The 22,205-nt window shown below is 23.3% G+C and overlaps 8 protein-coding genes across 8 annotated transcripts; 5 read left to right on the top strand and 3 right to left on the bottom strand.

The window, feature by feature from the left end:
• Positions 1-509: 509 nt before the first annotated feature.
• PVVCY_0701580 (structural maintenance of chromosomes protein 3, putative) lies at positions 510-6,292 on the top strand (the record flags this gene model as incomplete). Its single annotated transcript, XM_008627891.1, has 21 exons — positions 510-597; positions 753-1,750; positions 1,859-1,975; positions 2,070-2,192; positions 2,327-2,429; positions 2,590-2,711; positions 2,830-3,216; positions 3,333-3,851; positions 3,939-4,031; positions 4,165-4,212; positions 4,310-4,434; positions 4,533-4,653; positions 4,752-4,812; positions 4,928-5,001; positions 5,117-5,224; positions 5,316-5,409; positions 5,494-5,580; positions 5,713-5,842; positions 5,926-5,976; positions 6,066-6,174; positions 6,266-6,292. 21 exons carry the CDS (start codon positions 510-512, stop codon positions 6,290-6,292), a joined length of 3,585 nt encoding a protein of 1,194 aa, XP_008626113.1.
• Positions 6,293-6,801: 509 nt separating this feature from the next.
• PVVCY_0701570 (ubiquitin carboxyl-terminal hydrolase 13, putative) lies at positions 6,802-9,747 on the top strand (the record flags this gene model as incomplete). The annotated part of the gene is made up of 4 exons (XM_008627892.1): positions 6,802-6,896; positions 7,096-9,386; positions 9,480-9,567; positions 9,657-9,747. The coding sequence occupies 4 exons, from the start codon at positions 6,802-6,804 to the stop codon at positions 9,745-9,747; spliced, it is 2,565 nt and encodes an 854-aa protein (XP_008626114.1).
• Positions 9,748-10,135: 388 nt separating this feature from the next.
• PVVCY_0701560 (50S ribosomal protein L10, putative) lies at positions 10,136-10,969 on the bottom strand (the record flags this gene model as incomplete). Its single annotated transcript, XM_008627893.1, has 1 exon — positions 10,136-10,969. One exon carries the CDS (start codon positions 10,967-10,969, stop codon positions 10,136-10,138), a length of 834 nt encoding a protein of 277 aa, XP_008626115.1.
• A 1,136-nt stretch (positions 10,970-12,105) lies between these two features.
• PVVCY_0701550 (lysine decarboxylase-like protein, putative) lies at positions 12,106-13,137 on the top strand (the record flags this gene model as incomplete). Its single annotated transcript, XM_008627894.1, has 1 exon — positions 12,106-13,137. One exon carries the CDS (start codon positions 12,106-12,108, stop codon positions 13,135-13,137), a length of 1,032 nt encoding a protein of 343 aa, XP_008626116.1.
• A 1,271-nt stretch (positions 13,138-14,408) lies between these two features.
• Positions 14,409-15,921, top strand: PVVCY_0701540 (26S protease regulatory subunit 6B, putative; the record flags this gene model as incomplete). The annotated part of the gene is made up of 2 exons (XM_008627895.1): positions 14,409-14,507; positions 14,833-15,921. The coding sequence occupies 2 exons, from the start codon at positions 14,409-14,411 to the stop codon at positions 15,919-15,921; spliced, it is 1,188 nt and encodes a 395-aa protein (XP_008626117.1).
• A 617-nt stretch (positions 15,922-16,538) lies between these two features.
• PVVCY_0701530 (phosphoglucomutase-2, putative) lies at positions 16,539-17,435 on the bottom strand (the record flags this gene model as incomplete). Its single annotated transcript, XM_008627896.2, has 1 exon — positions 16,539-17,435. The coding sequence occupies one exon, from the start codon at positions 17,433-17,435 to the stop codon at positions 16,539-16,541; it is 897 nt and encodes a 298-aa protein (XP_008626118.1).
• A 1,409-nt stretch (positions 17,436-18,844) lies between these two features.
• PVVCY_0701520 (conserved Plasmodium protein, unknown function) lies at positions 18,845-19,425 on the bottom strand (the record flags this gene model as incomplete). The annotated part of the gene is made up of 2 exons (XM_008627897.1): positions 18,845-19,123; positions 19,219-19,425. The coding sequence occupies 2 exons, from the start codon at positions 19,423-19,425 to the stop codon at positions 18,845-18,847; spliced, it is 486 nt and encodes a 161-aa protein (XP_008626119.1).
• Positions 19,426-20,252: 827 nt separating this feature from the next.
• Positions 20,253-22,194, top strand: PVVCY_0701510 (conserved Plasmodium protein, unknown function; the record flags this gene model as incomplete). Its single annotated transcript, XM_008627898.1, has 5 exons — positions 20,253-20,808; positions 20,918-21,237; positions 21,372-21,750; positions 21,869-22,007; positions 22,116-22,194. 5 exons carry the CDS (start codon positions 20,253-20,255, stop codon positions 22,192-22,194), a joined length of 1,473 nt encoding a protein of 490 aa, XP_008626120.1.
• Positions 22,195-22,205: the final 11 nt, after the last annotated feature.

Below are 22,205 nucleotides of genomic sequence, written 5' to 3'. Positions count from 1 at the left end.
TTAAATTTACAGAAAAATAAAATGTGATATATTAATTATTAGAACATACAATATATCCAAAACAAATGTAATACAAAAATAATGAAATAAATTATTCTTTTTAATGATATATTTTGTATGCATATATATAAAATATACTAAATTATGTAAGCACATGTATATACATTTTTTTTTTCTTGCATATTTTTCAAGCATACACATAAGCAAAATAAAGTGCCATAAAATAATATTTTAAGAAAGTAAAGCATAAAATTGTTTAATAGCATACTAATTTTTTTTTCTATCCCTCTTTTTCTTTCTTTGTTGTTATTTTAATGATATAAATGATTTTCATCGAATTGATAAAGTGTATATAAGAGCTCGATTTTTTTTTTTTTTGTTTTACATTTTTTTTCTCATCCATTCTTTCACTTTTCTTAATACATACATTACGTCATAACTTATCCCGTTTATGATATAAAAGGGAAAATAATAACCCATGAAAATTACAATGTCTGAAATATAGAACAATGCACATAAAACAAATAAAATTAAAAGGTTTCCGGACATATAAAAATGAAACGGTCATTGAGTTTACGAAAGGAATTAATTGCATAGGTATATACATGTTTACTTTTATAAATAATTGTGAAATTACAAACATTTTTATTTTGAAAATGGATCTAATTATTTGAAAAATGTGTCACACATCCATGTATATATATATATATATATAATAAATACATGCACGTTTTCATCTCATTTTTTTATAGTTGGGTTTAATGGGTCCGGGAAAAGTAACATTTTGATGGCTATCGAGTTTATATTAAGTGATATGTCAGAGTATAAACAAGTTTTTTTACACGAAGGAATAGGTAATGCAGTTCGAAGTTGCTACGTTGAAATAACTTTTGACAACTCTGAAAAATATTTTAGTATGTTTAAAGAAAATGAAATTAAGATTAAAAAAGTTTTAGAAAATATGAAGTGTGAAATATATGTTAATGATAAGAATATAAGTAAAAGTCAATATGTAGAACTGTTAGAGAGCTGTGGTTTGTGTGTTAATAATTTATATAATATAATTAAACAGGGACAAATAATTAAATTAAGTAATATGAAAGAAGAAGAAATATTAAATTATTTAAAAAGTATATTAGGTGCCAAAATATTCGAAGAAAAAAAAAAAGATGGTCTATCTATGCTAAGAGAATGTGATACTAAAAAAGAAACTATCCAAAAAGAATTTAATGAAATGAATACAAAATTAGAAAGTTTGCAAGAAGAGTTTCAAAAATTTTTAGAATATAAAAAACTCGAAAAAGAAAAAGTACATTTAGAATATTTTTTAAACGAAATTAATTATAAAAATATTTATGAGGAAACACAAATATTAAAATCAAAATTACAAGAACTAAAAAATAAAACACAAGATGAAGACAATGCTCTAAACTTAAGTAACACATCAAAATCAGAATATACTGAAAAACTAAATAAAATGAAATTAGAAATTGTTACAATTCAAAACGAATTCGATAGAACAATATCAGAGGAAATACAAAACAAAAGAAATATTATACAGTTAGAAATCTTAATAGATGAAAAAAAAAAAGAAAAATCTTTGAAGGAATCAAAAAATAAAAATCAAATTGAAAATATGAATCAAATTAATGAATTTATTTTAAGAGTTAACGAAAAATTACGGGCTCTCAAAGATGTTATCACCCTAAAAGAAAAGGAAATTGAAAATAAAAACAATGAAATAAACATGGTACGATATTTTACACATTTTAAACATGATACTATATATATCTGTGCGTATTTTTTTCCACATTTTTCCCCAACATTTTTTACACATTTCCTTATTTCTCCATTTCAGTTGTTATCGAAAAATATGGCAAAAAATTCGGATGATGCTAATTATTCTCATAATGTCAAACAAATTGAAAAAATGATAAATGATATTAATACAGAGTTATCTAGTTTAGAAAAAGAGGTAATAAAGAGACAACAAAAAGATGAAACAAAATATAACTTATAAAATATATGTATATCACATTTTTATATCATATTTCCTATTCCATTTTTAGATAATGAAAAATGAAAATTATTTGAAAGAATTGAAAGACGAATCAAAAAAACTGAACAAAGATGTTAAGGAAAATGAAAAATTATCTGAAAAATACATGACCGAAATAAATGAACTTAACAAGGTAAACTTTCCAATTTAATAATATATCCCCATAAATATTACTCATTTGAATGTCTATATCCATATTTTTTTATCGTTAAAATTGCTTCTTTTCTTTTTATACCTTGGACATCACTTTTTTTTATTTTTCCTTAGAAATCAGAAAATTGTGTTGAAGAGAAAAGAAAATGTCAACGAAAAATATCAGAAGGAACATCAAATTTAAATAATATAAAAAGTCAGTTGATTGAAGTAAATGGTAAGAAAACAGGCATCATATATGTTACTTATTTCTAACGAGTTATGAAAATTAAAATGCTTATTCTATGCAACTGCATGAACGATATTGATGATTATCTATGAATATGTTTACTGAATTACATTATTTCATGTTTTTTCATTTTTTTTTAATTCCTCAGATAAATACGAAGAAATGGTAAAAAGCTCAAATAAAGAAATTGTTAAAATGGTGGATATAATTTTAAAGGAATCAAATATAAACAAGGACAGTATTTTAGGATTTCTGATAGACAACATTAATGTAATAAGATATCTATTTATGAATATATGTTACATTGTTTTGTTTGAAGTTTTGAAAAATATAACATTTTCTACCATACATATATAAAAATTATTTCCCATTCTTCATTTTCATGTAGGTCGATAAAAATTACACAAAAGCTGTTGACACAATTTTAGAAAGCCATTACTTTACCTTAATCGTTGAAGATATGAAAACAGCCAAACATATAGTAGAATTTATAGAAAAAAAACGCGAAGAAAAAACAAATAAAGAATTTAATTTTAGAGACTTTTTTTTTGGAAAATTAACTATAGTACCATTACTAAATGTAAAAAAATATAATGACTTTACTTATCCCAACGATAAAAACATAGTTCCACTAATTAACTGTGTAAGTTATAATAGTAAAATATATGAATTTTTGAAAAGCATTTTATTTAAAACTATTATTGTGAAATCTTTGGAATCGTGCCAAAACTATTTGGAGGACAACTACAACTGTGTCAACATCGACGGGGATTACGTAAGTCTCAAAGAATGGAAAATGAATAAATAAATAAATAAATAAATAAATAAATAAATAAATGCGTCCACATTTTCACACTTTGTATAAACATTTTTTGCATTTCTTCATTTCAGCTAAGCAAACACGGCTTTGTATATGGAGGGTACAGTAAAAAAAAATATGGAGTATACACAGTTTATAATAAATTAAAAGAATTGAGAGAAGAAGAAAAAAACGAAAAAACAAATATTGATAATTTTTCTAATAATATTGAACAACTAGATGAAGAGTTAAGAATTATTTACGATCAAAAATCAACTTTGGTGGCACAAAAAAATGGATGTTTAACGTCACTTAATTCAATCACAAATAATATACATATAAATGATGATAATATTCGAAAAGCCAATGAAAAAATTAAAAGCTTACAAGAAAAAAAAGAAAGCATTGAAGATTATAAAAATCAATTAAAAATGCAAATATTACAATTACGAAATCATAGTATAAATCCAGATGAATCAAAAAAAGGAGAAAACGATATTACTTCTATAAATGATGAAGTAAAAAAATTAAAAGAAGACCTTAATAAAGTCCGAAATGAATATGATGACTTTAAAAATAAATTGGAGTTGCTATATCAGAAGAGAAATGAGGTACTACCATCTTCCGCTTTTAACTAAAACCCCATTTATTATTCACCCAGTTTATTACTGCATTTTTGATTGTTTCACCTTTTTTAGAACGATTCAAACATGTACATGAAGGATTATGAAGATGCAGACATTGCAGAATATAACAAAGAGTTGAAAGACAAACATAATTTAGTAGAAAAGGTAACTAAACATATAATGTTTACATTTTTGTACAAACATAAAAATTAATAAAATAAATTTATTACTGTTATTTTATCTATATTCCCCCTTCTCTCTACATGCATATATTTTCAATTTTTAATTATTATTTTAGATCAACAAAGAGAAGAAATACTATGAAGAAAAAATAAAACAAATAAATGTAAACAAAAATAAAGACAATAAAATTGTGAAGACTTAATAATTAAAATATAAATCACTCATTATTATTTTATATTTTGTTTTTATTCAATTTACAGAAAGAAATGGAAATTGTAAAATCCAACATTGATAAAATTTTAATAAACGAAAAAAAACATAAAAAAAAAATATTAGACTTATGCCATCAGATGAATCAAACAAATGAAGAACTCAGAATTTTAGAGTAAACATTTTATTTTCAATATCCATATTTTATATAAAAAAAACATTTTTAAACGATATCAAAAAATTTATGCTTCATAATATCATGTATTTTTTTAGGGGTAAAGAAGAAAATATCAGGAAAAAGAAAATCATATTACCTCAAGGAATAAAAAATTTGGAAGAGTATCAAAATTATGATAAACAACAATTGTCTTCAAAGCTTAAATCGATTACACTCGTAAAGAAAAAAATATAAATACCTTATATACATACATACTTTCGCACCGTTGTGTTTGCTTGACTATAAATACTTCTCACTCTTTTGTAACACTTTAGGAATTAAAACAATATTCAAACATAAACGAAAAAGCAGGAGATAGATTGAATATATTAATGAGTACGTTTGCATTAAATACCGACATCAAACATATCAAAAACATTATTATACACACATATATGTATACAATTTTTGTTGTATATATTTCTTTACTCAATATTTTTTTTAATAATAGGCGACTTTAATGAATTAAAAAAAAGAAGCGAAGAAATAAATACGTCTTATAAAAATATTAAAGATATGATACAAGTAATTATATAAATTATTACCATTGTTTACATACACACATGACAATAATCTATTTATTTTTTCTATATATTAGACTATGTTGCCCTATGCTATATTAATTTGTTTTTTTTCGCAGCATATTGGAAAAAAAAAAGATGAAGCCCTTGAAGCTACATACATAAAAATAAATAAATACTTTTCCGAATATTTTTCACTACTGTTTAAAAATAGAAAAGCTAATTTGGTTAGAAATTAATGAATAAACAAATGATATGTTAATTCATATTTTCAATTATACATTTTTTGTAATATATATACATGTACACTTTTAATAGATGCTAAAACGGATGAGTGAAAAGGAATATAAAGAAAGGATAAACGAAATGAATCAAAAGAAAAGAATAAGGAAAAAATATGTAGACGATGAAGGTATGCAACCATGGAAAGTGAAATTATTCCACATCCATTTGTTGAATTAGCTAACATAAAAACAACTTCATTTTTATTTGACAGCTTATATCGATAAAATAACGGGAATATCCATAAATATAACCTCAAATGAAGACGAGAAAATGAATTATACAATTCAAGAATTATCAGGTAATTAAACTGAAAGATCAACCTATGAATACATAAAATGCTTTATCAAAATGAAAAGCAAACATGTTGTCCACCCCAATTTATTTGTGATTATAATTGTAAACATGCTATACATTTTAATTATTCTTTTAGGAGGAGAAAGGAGTATTGTAGCCATTTGCCTATTCTTATGTTTAAACAAAATTGATAACTTTTCTTTTTTCTTTTTCGATGAAATCGATGCTGCCCTTGATACAGTTCATAGAGACAACCTCTCAATACTGTAAATATAAAAATATTAACATTACACCTCATCATAGTAATGAATATACATATGTACATAATATTTTATTTTCTTCGTAATAGGCTAAGAGAGCTAGCTAATAAGGGAACACAATTTATTATTACAACCTTTAGGTAAATATTTAAAACTTATACATAAACAACCAATTTACATATAAATACATACATAAAATATTTCACTTTTTTTTTTTTTTTAAATAAAGGAAAGAGCTATTGGAATACTGTGAAAATATGTACATCGTTAAAATCGTAGACAGAGAAAGTTACATAACAAAAGGAACAAAAAAGGAGGCATACGAAATCATTAGCATTGTAATAAATTATCAACAAAAAAACATTAAATAAGTATATCTATGTATATATAATGATAACCAACATATTATATATGTACTTATTTTTTTAGGAAGAGAAAAATGCCATTGAAAATTAGGACATAGTTATGCATTAACCATAATAGGGTGTTCCTTTTTTAAACATATATTTTTATATATTAAGTTTTTGCTCTTTTTTGTTTTAAAAAAAATGATTTTTTTTATATTTTTTACTTTATACGTGTGCATATAGAGAACTTAGTTTATTATTTAGGCTTTAATACAATAGTGCTTGAATTTTTTATTTTATTTATAACAATATATGAAAAATTCATTTATTAATTATATATAATATTTTTTTAAAAAACTGTATTGCTATAAAAAAAAGAAAGTGAAATAAAAAGTAAAAATACAAGAACACTTCGTTACGCAAAAATAAAGCGTGCTATGTGCAGCAACGTAATTACAAAGAATTAAAATAAATTAACAAAAGAATAACATAATAAAAAGATAAAAATAATAATATTTTAAAAAAAGTTATATATATATTTGTGATACCTTATAAAATATAATAAACAAAATTTGACTTTTTTATTATAACACCAAAAATAGAAAAAATAAAATCAATATGGCTGATACTAAAAATATCATATCTCTAATTTCTAGTACTATAAAAGAGCCAACCATAGATGATGTAATTTATTTAGGAGAATGTAGTATAACGTAATAATTTTTAATAAAAAAAAATGGAAACATATGAATTGCTATGACAATGTGTGTAATTTATCATTTACTTTGTTTATGACCTGTTGTAATATGTACATTCATGCATATGATCAAACACAGTCATGCATATAACCAAACACAATCCATGCATATGACCAAATATAATCCATACATATTTTTATTTACCAATTTATAGGGGCCATAAGGACATATTTGAAGACGGTGTTTTTATTGATTTGATATCCTTCGAAAGTTTTAGTTTAAAAAATTTGAAAGTGAATGGTACTCGGACAAATAACTCAGCGACAATAGATGAACATAGATTTTATTTAAATATAAGAAAGAAAAAAAAAGTGTTAGAAAATGTTGAAGAAAAAGAAATAAAAAACTTAAGCATTAATGCAGAAGGTGGGTTTATTGATAATAAAGTTTATGAATATGAATATGATTATTCTGTTTATGATATAAAAACAAATATATATATAAAATTAAGTGAATTAGATCAAAATGTAATAAGCATATGTAATAATATAATAAACCATAAAAATGAAATAAAAAAAGATAATATAAATAAATGGGTTGATGAAATAAAAGAAAGTAAATATTCAAAAAATTTAATACAATTACCTAATATAAAAATTAAAAATGAAAATATTGAATGTGCAGTATGTAAATCAAAAAAAAATCTATGGCTAAATTTATCTGATGGCTATATTGGATGTGGAAGAAAAATATATAACTATGGAGGTGGATGTTTAAACAATGAAGAAGGTGCTGCTTTAAAACATTTTTATGAAACCGGAAAAAAATATCCTTTAGTTGTTAAAATAGGAACTATAACTAAAGACGGAAATGCTGATGTTTTTTCATATGCTGATGATGAAAATGATAGTGTAATAGATCCATATATTGCTACTCATTTAAATAATCTAGGTATAAATATAATGAATTTAGAAAAAACTGAAATTACTACTTTAGAAAAAGAAATACAAGAAAATAAAAATATTAATTTTTCATCAATATTGGATAAAGGAATAGAACCTATTTGTGAACAAGGAAAAATTGGACTTAGAAACTTAGGCAATACATGTTATATGAATTGTGCATTACAAGTTTTACTATCCATAAAAAGTATAAGTTTAAAATATATAAATAATTTAGATAACTTTTTATCAACCTTAGATAGAAATAATAAAACACATGATGACTTATTTTTACAATACTCTAAACTTTGTTATATGGCTTATCAAGAAGATTATATTAAAAATAAAAAAAAATATGTTAAACAATTTAAACAAGAATGTCAAAATAAAAATATTAAAATTAATTATGACAGTGATATTGATGAAGAAAATTCGGTTAGTATTGATCCAAGTATGTTTAGAAACTGTGTCAACAAAAAGGGAAACAACCCTTTTTGTAATAACAGTCAACAAGATATATATGAATATCTATCTTACATAATAAATGAATTGATAGATAATGAAAATAAAATATTCGATAGATTATCAAATTGTACCACAAACATAATTACAGAAACAAATAAAAGAAAACATGCAGAAATAGATAATGCTGAAAAAAATTCAAACCCTTATTTTCCTTTTGATGCAGATACTATTTCAAATATAGATAAGTCTATTTTTAATTATTTCACTTTTGAAATCGAACAAACAATACAAAGTGAAATAGGAAATAAAAGTGTAAGCTCTTTTCAAAATATTATATTGTCTTTAGATATACCAGTTGATAGTTCAGTGTTAAAAAAATTGGAAACAGAACAAAATGAACCTGATAAAACTACAGGAACAGAAAATATTAAAATTTCTTTAATGGATTGCTTAAAAAATTATATAAAAAAAGATAACATAAATGATTATTACTCAGAAATAGAAAATAAAAAAGTACATGCCCAAAAAGATATGAAGTTTAAATCTTTTTCACCATATCTTTTTATCCATCTTAAACGATTTTATGCTGATGAAAATTGGTGTGCTAAAAAAATTAACATACCTATTGAAGCTCATGATAAAATAAATTTAGAATTTATGAGAGCTGAGAAAAATAATAATGTAGATACAAATACTAATACCACATGTAACAATGAAAATAGTGAACAAAATATTCTTGAAAAATATAAAGATGTTGTTGATTCTTTATTAGATTTAGGTTTTGAAAAAGATAAAATAATTGAATCAATTAAAAAAGTAAAAATAAAAAATGTAAATAATTGTATATCTTATATATATGGTGAAGGTTCCGTCGAATTAGATACTACACAATCAAGTAATAAAAATACCGAAGTTAATCAAAATAATTTAGATTCTATTATTTCAATGGGAATAAGTAAAGAAGTAGCTATGGCTTCTCTTTTAATAAATAAAAATGATCTACAAAAATCAATTGATTATATTTTTTCAAATATGGATATACTCACAGAGAATAAATGCAATGCGATTATAAACAGCAACAAATGTGATGATGGTTTGGGTAAGCACCATATCATTAATAAAAACTTCATTCCACACATATACATACATACACACACATATATTCATATTTATTATTTTTTTCTCTATATAGCAAACTACGAATTGGTAGCATCAATTGTACACATAGGAAATAATGCAAACTCAGGTCACTACATATGCTATATCAAGGATAATTCAAAGTAAGTTTACCATTTTATTCCACCACAAAACCTTTTTTTTTTTCTCTCTAGCTCCTACTTATTTATTCATATATATTTTTTTTATTTAGGTGGTACGTATTTAATGATAATAAGGTCGGTTTGTGCAATGAAAATTTGGGAAAGGATACAGCATACATACATTTATACAAAAGGATATAATTGTAAAATGTAGAACAAGTTTTTATTATATACTTTATTTTTACGTTAATATTTGGCGAGTTCACCTATATATTTATATGATTGTTAATTTATTTTTTTTATAAAAAATGCATGTGCAAAAAAAAAAACAAAAAAAAACATATGCATATATGTGTGCAATATGTAAGCACATATGCGAATTTTCCGTATCAACTATTTATTATGTTACAAAAAAATTATAAATAAAAAATAAAATAAAACAAAATTAATAAAAATCGATAAAAAAGGATAAATAAAGAATTATTCTATGAAGCATAAAAATGTAATGTTGTATAAGTAGGGTTTTCCCTATTACTGGGAATAATAATAGTGATAAACCCTTTGATTTAATTATTCAATTATAAAAATTTCACATATTTTCTTTTTTTTTGTTATGTAAATAAATTCCACGAGCTATGGACGATGGAATGTGCATAATTGATGTAGGTATAGTTGCAATTATTTGATTAATTTTATTTGCAAGATGACCAAAATAGACATTATATGATTTCAAGTTTATCAAATCTTCTGTTTCTTTTTTATTTAAAATTGTATTTTCATATATTGCCATTTTTATAAAATTATTTGTTTTATATTCTTTATATATTGAGGAAAACAGTTTGTTACAATAAAGAGAAAAAGATATATAATCTTCATTCATTATAAAAAAATATGTATTACTTCCTGTTAAATGTGGTGTTATTGCTTCAAACTGTGTATTTTTTACAGACAATTCCATTAAAGTATTTTTTACCATATGCATACGTATATGTGGTCTTGGCATATTTATTAACAATTCCATTCTTAAATTTGGTGTTAATTTAAAGCTATTTAATTGAATTAATAATTTTGTTACTTTTAAAATTCTTTTCACTTTTCGAACAGTTTCTTCTTTTCCATCTCTTGTATTTCTATATCCATTACATTTTCGACTTTTCAACAAAAACTTATTATAAATTTTTTTCTTATTATTTCCTATTTTTCCAATGTGTGTAAAATCCGGTTTTTCCAAAAATAATTTTATAATATTTCTTCTTCCTAATTTGCTGTCATTTTTTTTTATTACTTTTCTAGCTATTAAAAAAAAAAATGTCTTGGTTTTATTATTTTTTTCTGAACGTTCAGGAAAACATACTTGATTAATAAAGTACAAAAAAAATATTGAAAATATTAAATACTTCACATTTACCCTTGCAGAGAACATTATATATATACGCAGTAATCCCTGCCTTTTTAAACAAAAATACAAATAACTCCTCAAAATACCTTTTTTCACGTTTTAGAATGTTTTAACAGAAAAAAGGAATATTATTGTGCTTGTAAATTAATACTCACCAATTGGTGGGTATCATTTAAATGTCCCCCTGACATTACCTGCACACGCATACATATAAACATTACATACGATATTCAATCATTTATTCATTTATATGGATATTCTATACTATTATAATTGGTTCCATTTCTTATGTTTATAATTTCAATGTTTTAATAATATTTTATTTATCAATAATTTTATTAAAAATTTGAATATTTGCCACTAATACATGCATATGCACATAATATATGTTATTATATATATTTTTTTTAATTATAAATTTTAAAGTAATCAAGCCCAAATTAGAAAAAGTACATGATATTTATTTTATACATAATATGCTATTTTTATATCATAGTTAAAAGGAAAAATTTATATGCGTATAATTAAATATTGCTGAATATATATACCTATGCTTATATATTTGCTTTCATGAGGAGCTAAATCATGTGAAATATAATATTTGAAAAATTAAATGTTTGTAGCGATATAAGAATAATAAAATACAAATAATAAAAAATACTCAAATTAATGTTAAAAAAATACACTTATATCTCATATTTTTTACAGTAAAGGTTATATTTTATTATTTTTATCCACTATTCTTGAAACATATTATTAAATATATTTTCGTATATAATACATAATATTTATGAAAGATACATTTTTTACAACTCATCCCCAGTTTAAAATATTTGATTATAAATATTATTTATATATATGTTCACGTTTTTTGATAACGATAAAGAGAATAAACAACTTTAATATATACACATTTGTTTATAACATATAAATATATATTTATTTGAAAACAAAACATAATAATTTTTGTTATATCAAATTATACAAAATTTAAGATAAATCATTAAAAATATCATTTAGATAAAACTTTGTTACTTTTATTTATATATACATTGTTAATAAAGGATTTCCCCAAAAGTATTTTTTTTTTTGTGATCCAACATACATACATATTATATACACAGACGTATAAAGCATAGCAATTCATATCAAAAAAAAAAATGAAAGTAATAAATGAAAGTAATAATAACATATTAAGCCCTGATGGCCAAATTATAAATGATATACTAAAAGAGAACTTTCAATGTGATAAAGAAGGAAGACTTGCACGTATACTCTCTGAATTTTCTACTGTTCAAGATTGCCTACGAAATGAAGGTATTTTTTTTACTCTTGTAATATTCGGTTCCTCTAGAGCTGTAAGTTATGAAACATATGAATCGAATAAAATAAAATATGAAAATCAGTTAAAAGAATTTAATGAAAAAGAAAAAGACAATATTCCATTATCTGACACAGAAATAAAACAATATGAACAAGTAAAAAAGGATTTAGATAGATTACAAAAATTAAAATGGTCGATAAAATATTATTCACAAGTATCTGAACTTTCTAAAAAGTTAACTTTATTTTTTGAAACACAAGAAGGACAAGAAGTAGTGAGAAATATGTCATCGCAATTACCAAAAAATCATCACATTTTCAAAAATAAAAATTTTGAAACAGAAGAAAATGGAGAAATAAAGGAATCAAATAAGATTCATGTAGCTGTATGTACAGGAGGAGGACCTGGATTTATGGAAGCAGCAAATAAGGGCAGTAAAGAAGCTAATGGAAAGTCATTAGGATTTTCAATTTCATTGCCATTTGAAAAAGGAGCAAATCCATATGTTGATGATAAATTATCTTTTAAATTCCATTATTTTTTTACAAGAAAGTTTTGGCTAGTTTATTTATCTCTAGCATTTATTATAATGCCAGGAGGATTCGGAACTTTAGATGAACTAATGGAAATTCTTACATTAAAACAATGTAAAAGATTTAAAAGACATGTACCAATCATATTATTTGGAAAACATTTTTGGACATCTATTTTAAATTTTGATATGCTAGTTGAATATGGATTAGTATCTAAAGACGATGTAGATAGTCTATTTATTACAGATTCGATTGAAGAAGCATATGAATGTGTTATAAATTTTTTGAAAAATTCAAATTCTACACCCCCCAATGAGATTAAAGATTCTAGCTAAATTATCAAAATTTTTTTCACACCTTTCAGAGCTAGCTAAAAGTCATAATTTTTTTTTTTTTTTATAATTTTATACATAACCATACAAATATATTGTTTTTTTTTTTGTGTTCTTTCTATATGTGTGATTGTTTCGCATCCAATATGAACAAAACACATTAAATTTAAGGGACATTATGACCTTATTATCGATGTTATCCCCTTTATAAATTATTGGAGTATTTCATATTACCATTTGAAGTTTTTTTAATGTGTTTAGTTTATGTTTTTTCAATATATATTTTTTTGTATTTTTTTAATATTTATTTTTTAGATTTTTAGTTGCTCAATTTGATTATTTCAATTCATGTTTATTTCATTTTTTATGTGAATTAAAAATGTTTTAAAGCATGTTTTTTTAATTATCCATTTTTCATATGCTCATCAAGTAACCAAATAACATAAAAAAATATAAAATTGTAATACTAGCTACTATATAATACTTTGACAATTTCACAGTCCATAAAGCGATGAATTAAAAAGCCCTTTTGTGAAGTCATATAGCATTTGCCATTTATTCTCTGTAACTATTTCTTTCAATTAAGTGGAATAGCCATTTAGAAAAAATATAATATACTATTTTTGCATATACAATATTATATTTATATATTCATAATTATACATTGCATATAGAAAGTTACTTGCACATACACACACAAAGCCTTACATAGTATAAAATATAACGGGCTTGTTTTGTAAAAATTGAGAAAAAAAATACAAATTTAAGGGTTTGAAAATTTTAATAACGTAAAAAAACTTTAATGGTTGAGAAATATTTTACATAACATAAATATGAATATATAGTATGGATCCTTACATAACCATGTTTATGTGCTAAAATATTTAACCAATTTAAAATATTTAAAATTATGGATAAAGTTGAAAAAGATATTAAAATTTGTATGCAACATTTGTGTATATAATTTTATGTATTGCATTTTTTTTTTGCATTCATATATTTTATTATAATTATTTTCCTTTTCTCTTCATCCAAAATATTTTATATATGCAATAATATTCTAATACATAAATATAAATAATAAAATATTATATAGCATCATGCATATTTATATACATTTTTTTTGAAACTTTTCAATCAACAAATAATAAAAAAAAATATATATCATAATAAGCAAAAGCTAGCGAAAATATCTATAATTAAGTTTTTGTTTGTTTTTTTCCATAAAAAGTAACATGAGAGTAATTTTTTAAATTAACCCAAAAGAAAACAATATGAGAAAAATAGAAAATGTTAGTAAATATCTTAAGGAGGAAGATTATTATATAAAATTGAAAATTCTGAAGAAACAACTTGATATTTTAAATATTCAGGTAAGATAAAAATTATAATCACCCATTCATTTTTCCATATCTATATGTATATGTGTGTATGGAATCCATATACATACTATGCTAATACAAAAATTGTATATTTTTATCATATTATACATTTTTATTATATTTACATATAATTTTTATTACTATTTCATGCTATAATATGTTTTTTTCATACCTTCTCATCTCTTAATTTTATCAAAATCATATTTGAATATAAAGTTACATTGAAAATATGGGAGCAATAACATACCCTATCGTATAAACCATACATATATCCATATACTATATACATACTCTTTATTTTTATCATATATTATAGGAGGAATATATTAAGGAGGAACACAAAAATTTAAAGAGGGAATTAATTCGATCAAAAAATGAAATAAAAAGAATACAAAGTGTGCCACTTATAATAGGGCAATTTTTAGATATCATAGATAATAACTATGGTATAGTTAGTAGTACAGCCGGATCTAATTATTATGTTAGAATATTATCAACATTAAACAAAGAAGATTTAAAACCATCTGTTAGTGTGGCATTACATCGACATAGCCATTCGATAGTTAATATTTTACCATCAGAATCAGATAGCAGTATACAATTATTACAAGTTAGTGAAAGACCAAATGTTAAATATACAGACTTAGGAGGATTAGATACTCAAAAACAAGAAATGAGAGAGGCAGTTGAATTACCATTAAAAAGCCCAGAATTATATGAAAAAATCGGTATCGAACCACCTATGGGTATATTAATTTATGGACCCCCTGGTACAGGAAAAACTATGCTTGTTAAAGCCGTTGCCAATGAAACTAAAGTTACTTTTATAGGGGTTGTTGGATCAGAATTTGTTCAAAAATATTTAGGAGAAGGACCAAGAATGGTAAGAGATGTTTTTAGATTAGCAAGAGAAAATTCACCATCAATTATTTTTATTGATGAAGTTGATGCAATTGCAACAAAAAGATTTGATGCACAAACAGGAGCAGATAGAGAAGTTCAAAGAATTTTATTAGAACTTTTAAATCAAATGGATGGATTTGATAAATCAACAAATGTTAAAGTTATTATGGCAACTAACAGAGCTGATACATTAGATCCAGCTTTATTAAGACCTGGCCGACTTGATCGAAAAATCGAATTCCCTTTACCTGATAGAAAACAAAAAAGATTAATTTTCCAAACTATTATTAGTAAAATGAATGTCAGTAGTGATGTTAATATTGAAAATTTTGTTGTTAGAACTGATAAAATTAGTGCAGCAGATATTGCTGCAATAGCACAAGAATCTGGAATGCAAGCTATAAGAAAAAATAGATATATTATAACTGCAAATGATTTTGAGCAAGGTTATAGAACTCACGTTAGGAAACAGTTACGAGATTATGAATTTTATAATATATGACGATACAAATCGACAAAGGAAAAAGCACTTCATGTCCGATTTCCACATGATAGTGCACGTTTCACTTTCTCTCTCTATATATGTGCCACATATATATTTAACCCTTTTTATGTGCACTTTTTTTACATTTTGCAATGAAACTTTTTTAATTGCATTTTTTTATAAAACGAAACGCCGCATAATACCTTATATTTATATTTAAAATAACTCACATATATACATATGTAATTTTTTTAAAATAATTATGATTACACTTTAACGAAAATAATTACTAAGGGGGAATAAGTGTGCGAGCTATTATTCCCTATTATTATTTTTTTTTTTCAATTTAGCTAGCTACACACATGTTCATATTTTTAACATTAAATTATTTTGTAGCTATATAAATAGTTCTATTAACATTCTAAATAATTTTATAAAATGGGAAAAAGAGAAAAGGAATAAATGTGTACACATAAAAAAATATAAATCAAAATTATAACACGGATGGAAAACAAAAGAAAAAATTTGGTGTTTTGTACAAAGTAATTACCTTAATATAATATGACAATTGTGATACACAAATATATGAAATACGCACACGATATATGATCGTTGCAAAAAGTTCATATAAATGATTAAAAATATGTAACACTATTGAAAGGAAGATGTGAAACAGATCCAAATTCTCTTAATATGACTGAGCCTTCATCATCTAAGACTAGCCATGTAATTCCACAATTATAACTCGAAAATCTTAGCCATGCAAATAAAGGTAATTGTAAAGCTCTACATAAAAAGTATCTTATTACATTACCATGACAAATTACTAATTGATATTCATCTTCATCACCTGGAGGTTGATAAAAATATGTTTCATATGCTTTATTTATTCTTTGATTATCAACTTTAATTTTTTCGGCATCAAATTTCGAACTACGTGGTATTGGGTTAGGTAAATATGGAGTTCCTTCATTTAAATTTGGGTCATTTACTAATTTAGCATTTGGAAAATGTTTACTTATAATTTCTGCTGTTTCTTTTGCACGTATTAAATCCGAATGATAAATAACACTTATATTTTTGTTACTTAAAATGTCTTTTAATTTTTTTCCTGTAATATCTGCCTGTTTACAACCCTCTTTTGTTAATTTTTTAGAATTTTCATCATTCCGATTTTTTCTTTCATATTGTCCATGCCTTACTAATATAATATGTTTACAAACATGTTTTTTTTCTCGTTTCCCTTCTTTTCTTTCACGTAACTTATTTTGTACAGTCTTTAAATCAGGGTTATAATAATAATCATATTTATTATTCCATTTATATAATACATAATTTTCATATGCATAAGTTAAACCCACTGATAATGATATCGATGCTGCAGCTGTTAAAAATAAATATTTTTGTTTACTTTCCTTTATATACTTTACTTCCACATTTTGTTTCCCTCCACTGAATCCTCTTTTATTATAATTGAAGTTGGCTTTAAGTTTTTGTAATATATTCCCTTTGTTAAATAAACGTTCATACATTTTTTATGACTCACTGGAAAATATCATATAACTAGCTAAAAAATCGTATATTTTCACACATACATATATATATTATAGGGGGAAAAAATTAACACCCTCCTTTAAATTGCGGTGTTCATTACTTAATGATTAGCATAGGTGTTTTATTATAAATTACATATATATATTTTTAAAAAACACGAGGTAGCATTATACTTATAAGTTTAACATGTTATCCATCGTTTTATTGCTACATTATCGTTATTTTATATTATATTATTTCACTTTATGTTTTTTATTTACTATAATACATATTACTATGTAATATTTTTTTTTGCATATATATATTCTGAAATATTATGAAAAAAAAATATATTTAATTATAATAAGGCATAGCATACATCATGATAAAACATAATGCCAAAACTGCATAGTGTCAAAAAAATTTGTTCCACAATTAGTCAGGAAAAAAATATGCATATACATGCAAAAAAAGGCGTACATGAATACATATTACATTGCATATTCAGGTGAAATTAGTTTATATTTATTTTTTTTATAACTTAAAAGAAAATGGGAAATATAGATTGCACATTTATAGCATTGAATTATTTTTTTTTATTTATAAAAGTATGATATAATTTATTTGTAAATTACTACAGTTTTAATATGTCAAGGAAAATTATAGATTAGGTAATAAAACTTTACAAGTTTTCTCCATTTTTTTTTAGTTTTATGTTTACTTAAAAAATGTAATATGTATGATTTGTTCATACGATTTTTTTACATTTTGTCGATTTGTTAATTAGCTTTAAAAAGTTATAACATATAGAAAACAAATTGGGGTAAAAAAAAGAAAAAAATTATTTCGAGAATTCGAAAAAATGTTTAATGCTACTAACAATATTAATTCGTAATACACACACATAACAGTACAACTTAAAGTGGAGTATTAATATAAATAAATATACATATTTAAACTTCACATATATATTTCAGTTTTTATAAAAAATGGTACACTATTTATACATGATATATATATTTATTGTCTAATTTTTTACTACTGTAATAATCAATGAAGAAATATGTAGCTTAAAAATAGGCTTGTTTGTATTATACAAATTAATAATCGATAAATTTCTTACCCTATAATAAACTTACATATTTACCTCTTCACATTTCTTATACTATTTTAACCACCTATATTTAATTTATAAAATAAATATTAATTAGTAGCAAAAGTTCAATAATTATTTAGGCCCTGTACGACTATGCATTTATATAGGTACCAATTCCACATGTCACTAAGACATTTTTTTTTCGATGTTTTTTTAACAACTTTAAATGGATTACTTTGTTCATTATATTGCTCATATTTATAATTCACCATATGGCTAGTATTTCCTTTCTTTATCAGCCTATGTGTGCATTCATATGGCTGTTTCTAAAGCGTTTTTTAAATCCATTTTAAATGCACTCATAAGTACTTGGTTAAATATGTGTGTAGGCTTATCATAAGTACAATTGTTGGTTAGCAAATTATACGAATTCAATGATCCTGTTGAATTAAAAACAAAATTTGTATTTTTTTTTAAATTAAAAATCATGTTAATATCTGGGTCACCATAATAACTTCTAAAATATCCATCTTTGTGAAATACAAATGGAGTATGATGCACACTTTTTACACTGTTTCGAAAATTTCTTATCTGTAAATAAAATTTAGATATATTTTAAAATACATAATTGTATGCAAAAAAGTATCATACTAAAAAGTGATTAAAATTTTAATTAACAAACTTACTTGATCGTCTATTATTTTATTAGTATATTTATGTATCAAAAAGTGAAAAAAGGGAATGTATGTCCTATGACCTGTTTCCCAATAAATATTATTTTGTTGTAAAAAATAGGAATGCTCATCATCGGTATCTGCTGACTTTAAAGAATTATCGATGAGCTTATTAATATCTTCCTTTTCCAAACTCTTATGAATTTCATTTTTATTCATTTTTGACAAGGTGAAATTGCAAAAATCGTAAAAATGTACGGAAGAAAATATGGAAAGCTTTAAAAAAATATAAAAAAATTTAATTTCTGTAGATATATCGCTTAATTGTTAATTATAAAATTATAAGAAAGGAATTAAATAAACTAAAAAATAATTAAATATTACTATTTATATAAAATATGTAAATATTGAAAAAGGGAAAAAATACAATATTTATTTTTATATGTAAAATACGGAGCAACAAGGCACACATGCACATTACAATTTATTACCTTAATAAGATATTTTTTTTTTTTCAAAAATCGTTTAGGATTTTTCTGGTATATATTAGAACTACCACCCCCAAAAAATTTATATATTTATTCCATTGAAATAAATATGTTTATATATTTGTAATTTTATTTAATTATATATATATTTGTATTATTAAAAAAAACAATTTCGTCTTAAGGGCATTTTTTACGATTTCATAATATTCTTTTACTTTTTAGATTAAGTGTGCTTTACATATTATATATCTTTTATACACCAAATTAAAAAAATATATTTATTTACTACCTTTTTAAAGCAACACATTTTCAATATTCTTTAAGTGTGCACATACATACTATTTATACCTATTCAGGTTGTAAAATGTATAAAGACTAACCACCAAAATTTACACATTTTTTGGCTAGCTTAATTTGTTATTATATTGCCTGATTTGTTCATAATTTATTATTTTTTTTGTATGCTTTAACTAAACGGCTACAACCCTTATCATACAGCCTTGAGAGCACAATTCCCTCCCCTCATTTTTCCCTCCATATTTTCCAAACTAAAATAAGATGGATGAGAAGAAGATTGACAATTCCCCTTTAATTTCCAAGATGGAAACATTTGAAATATCAGATAAAATTAAAAAAAGTTCGAGTAAGAAAGAAATAAAAAATGTTTATAGAAGTTTAGACAATGAATTTAATTTTGATGACGATCAAGATGAAATTAATCAACCAAAAGAAGAAAATGATAATAAAGAAAGGAATGAAGATAATAATAATAATGAAAATAAAACAAATACAAGAACTATTAAAATAGATAGAAAAAATTTAAAAAAAATGTTTAGTAGCCAATTTTTTACTCAAACTTTAACTGATACAACAAGCTCAAATACTATAAGTGAAATAAAAATAAGCAAAAAATATGCAATTTTCGAATTTTTTAAAACATTAATTTTCCTTACTCTATTTGCTTCCACTTCATATTTTACTTATTATTATGTTTTTAATTATTATTTTGGTCAAAGTCATATATGTAGCCATTTGGATTTGTATAATTATAAATATGAAAACGAAGTCAAATTCATTCCTACTGTTAGCAATAAAAAATACTATGTCTTTACAGGTAAGCCCCACAAAAATAATCTTAAAATGAATTACATACAAACATGTGCATATATATTATTACACATGCATATTTCATGCTGTTAAATTTTCATCTTTATATATTTTAGGAAAATTTCCATTCGATGTGATTACATATAAACTAAGAAAAGACGACTTAAAAAATAGCATGAATAAACAAATAGAGAAATATAAACAAGAAAACCCTGGAGAAATGATCGATCTAATTGGTGATATGGATAACTATGATATGCAAATTATATCTTTTATGAAATATAATAATAAAATGAAATGTGAAAAAAAAATTTTTGATTTATACAAACCTTTTTCTTTAAAAACAACGGATGCAAATATTACCAGTTCTAATTTTGTATTAAACGAAATAAATTACAATTTTATAAAAAATCCTTATAGCATTAATGAAAAAAAGGTAAAAATTTGAAAAAAATAAAATTTCCAATTATTTGTGTGCAAATATTAAATTGTGTAAGCTTACAAAAAAATTTATGAACCAGTCATATTTTTTAATTAATTTTTTTTTTTTTTTTTTTTTTTGCATAATAGCTATATGAAGAGGTATCCAATTTTATGCAAAAAAGCGAAAGTAAAAACAAAATTTGTTATATTACTTCATATTTAAAGTCTCTAAAAGATGACAATTTTATGGAGAATATCCGATCATTGAATGAAAACACTACACCAAATGTGGCAGCAAATGTAGCACCAATTACGGCTCCTCAAAATGAAACAATTAGTACAGAGAGCACTATTAGTGACATTGCAGAAAAGGTTAAAAACTATTTTATGAGAGGAGCAACAAAAGACCAAGATAATAATATGAGCATCATCAATAATAATAACAATAATAATGATATAAATATGTATAGAAATAATATGGAACTAAATCCTAAGAAGAAAATCGTTTTCCTATATGATTATTATGGTAAATTTATATAAAATTTAGGGCACCACAAGTGTCAATTTTAAGTTTGCATATGTAGACATATATTTCTCTGTTTACATACACAATTTTACAACCACAAAATGTAACACTTTTATAGAAAACAACTTCGTGGATTTGATCATCGCTATTTATAACATGCAATATGGAAATACATACAGTGATTTAAAAGAATATTGGGATGATATTCGAAAGGGATTTAAAGTTACACACCCAGAGGAAATATATCTATTTGAATGGTTATATAAAAAATGCTTACAACAAACCCAAATTAAAAAATATATTTTTAACATTTTTTTTAATATTTTTTTAATATTTAATTTAATTTTATTTTATTTGTTTTTTAGGTATTGCTTGGGAATAAATTATAACATAATAAAAAATAATAATCAGTACAAGTTAAAATGTGTAGATCTTTTAAAATAAAAAAAAATATA

This window comes from Plasmodium vinckei, assembly GCF_900681995.1.
Source record: "Plasmodium vinckei vinckei genome assembly, chromosome: PVVCY_07".
In the NCBI taxonomy this organism is placed as follows: Eukaryota; Apicomplexa; class Aconoidasida; order Haemosporida; family Plasmodiidae; genus Plasmodium; species Plasmodium vinckei.
This window is presented reverse-complemented; position numbering and strand designations above follow the sequence as displayed.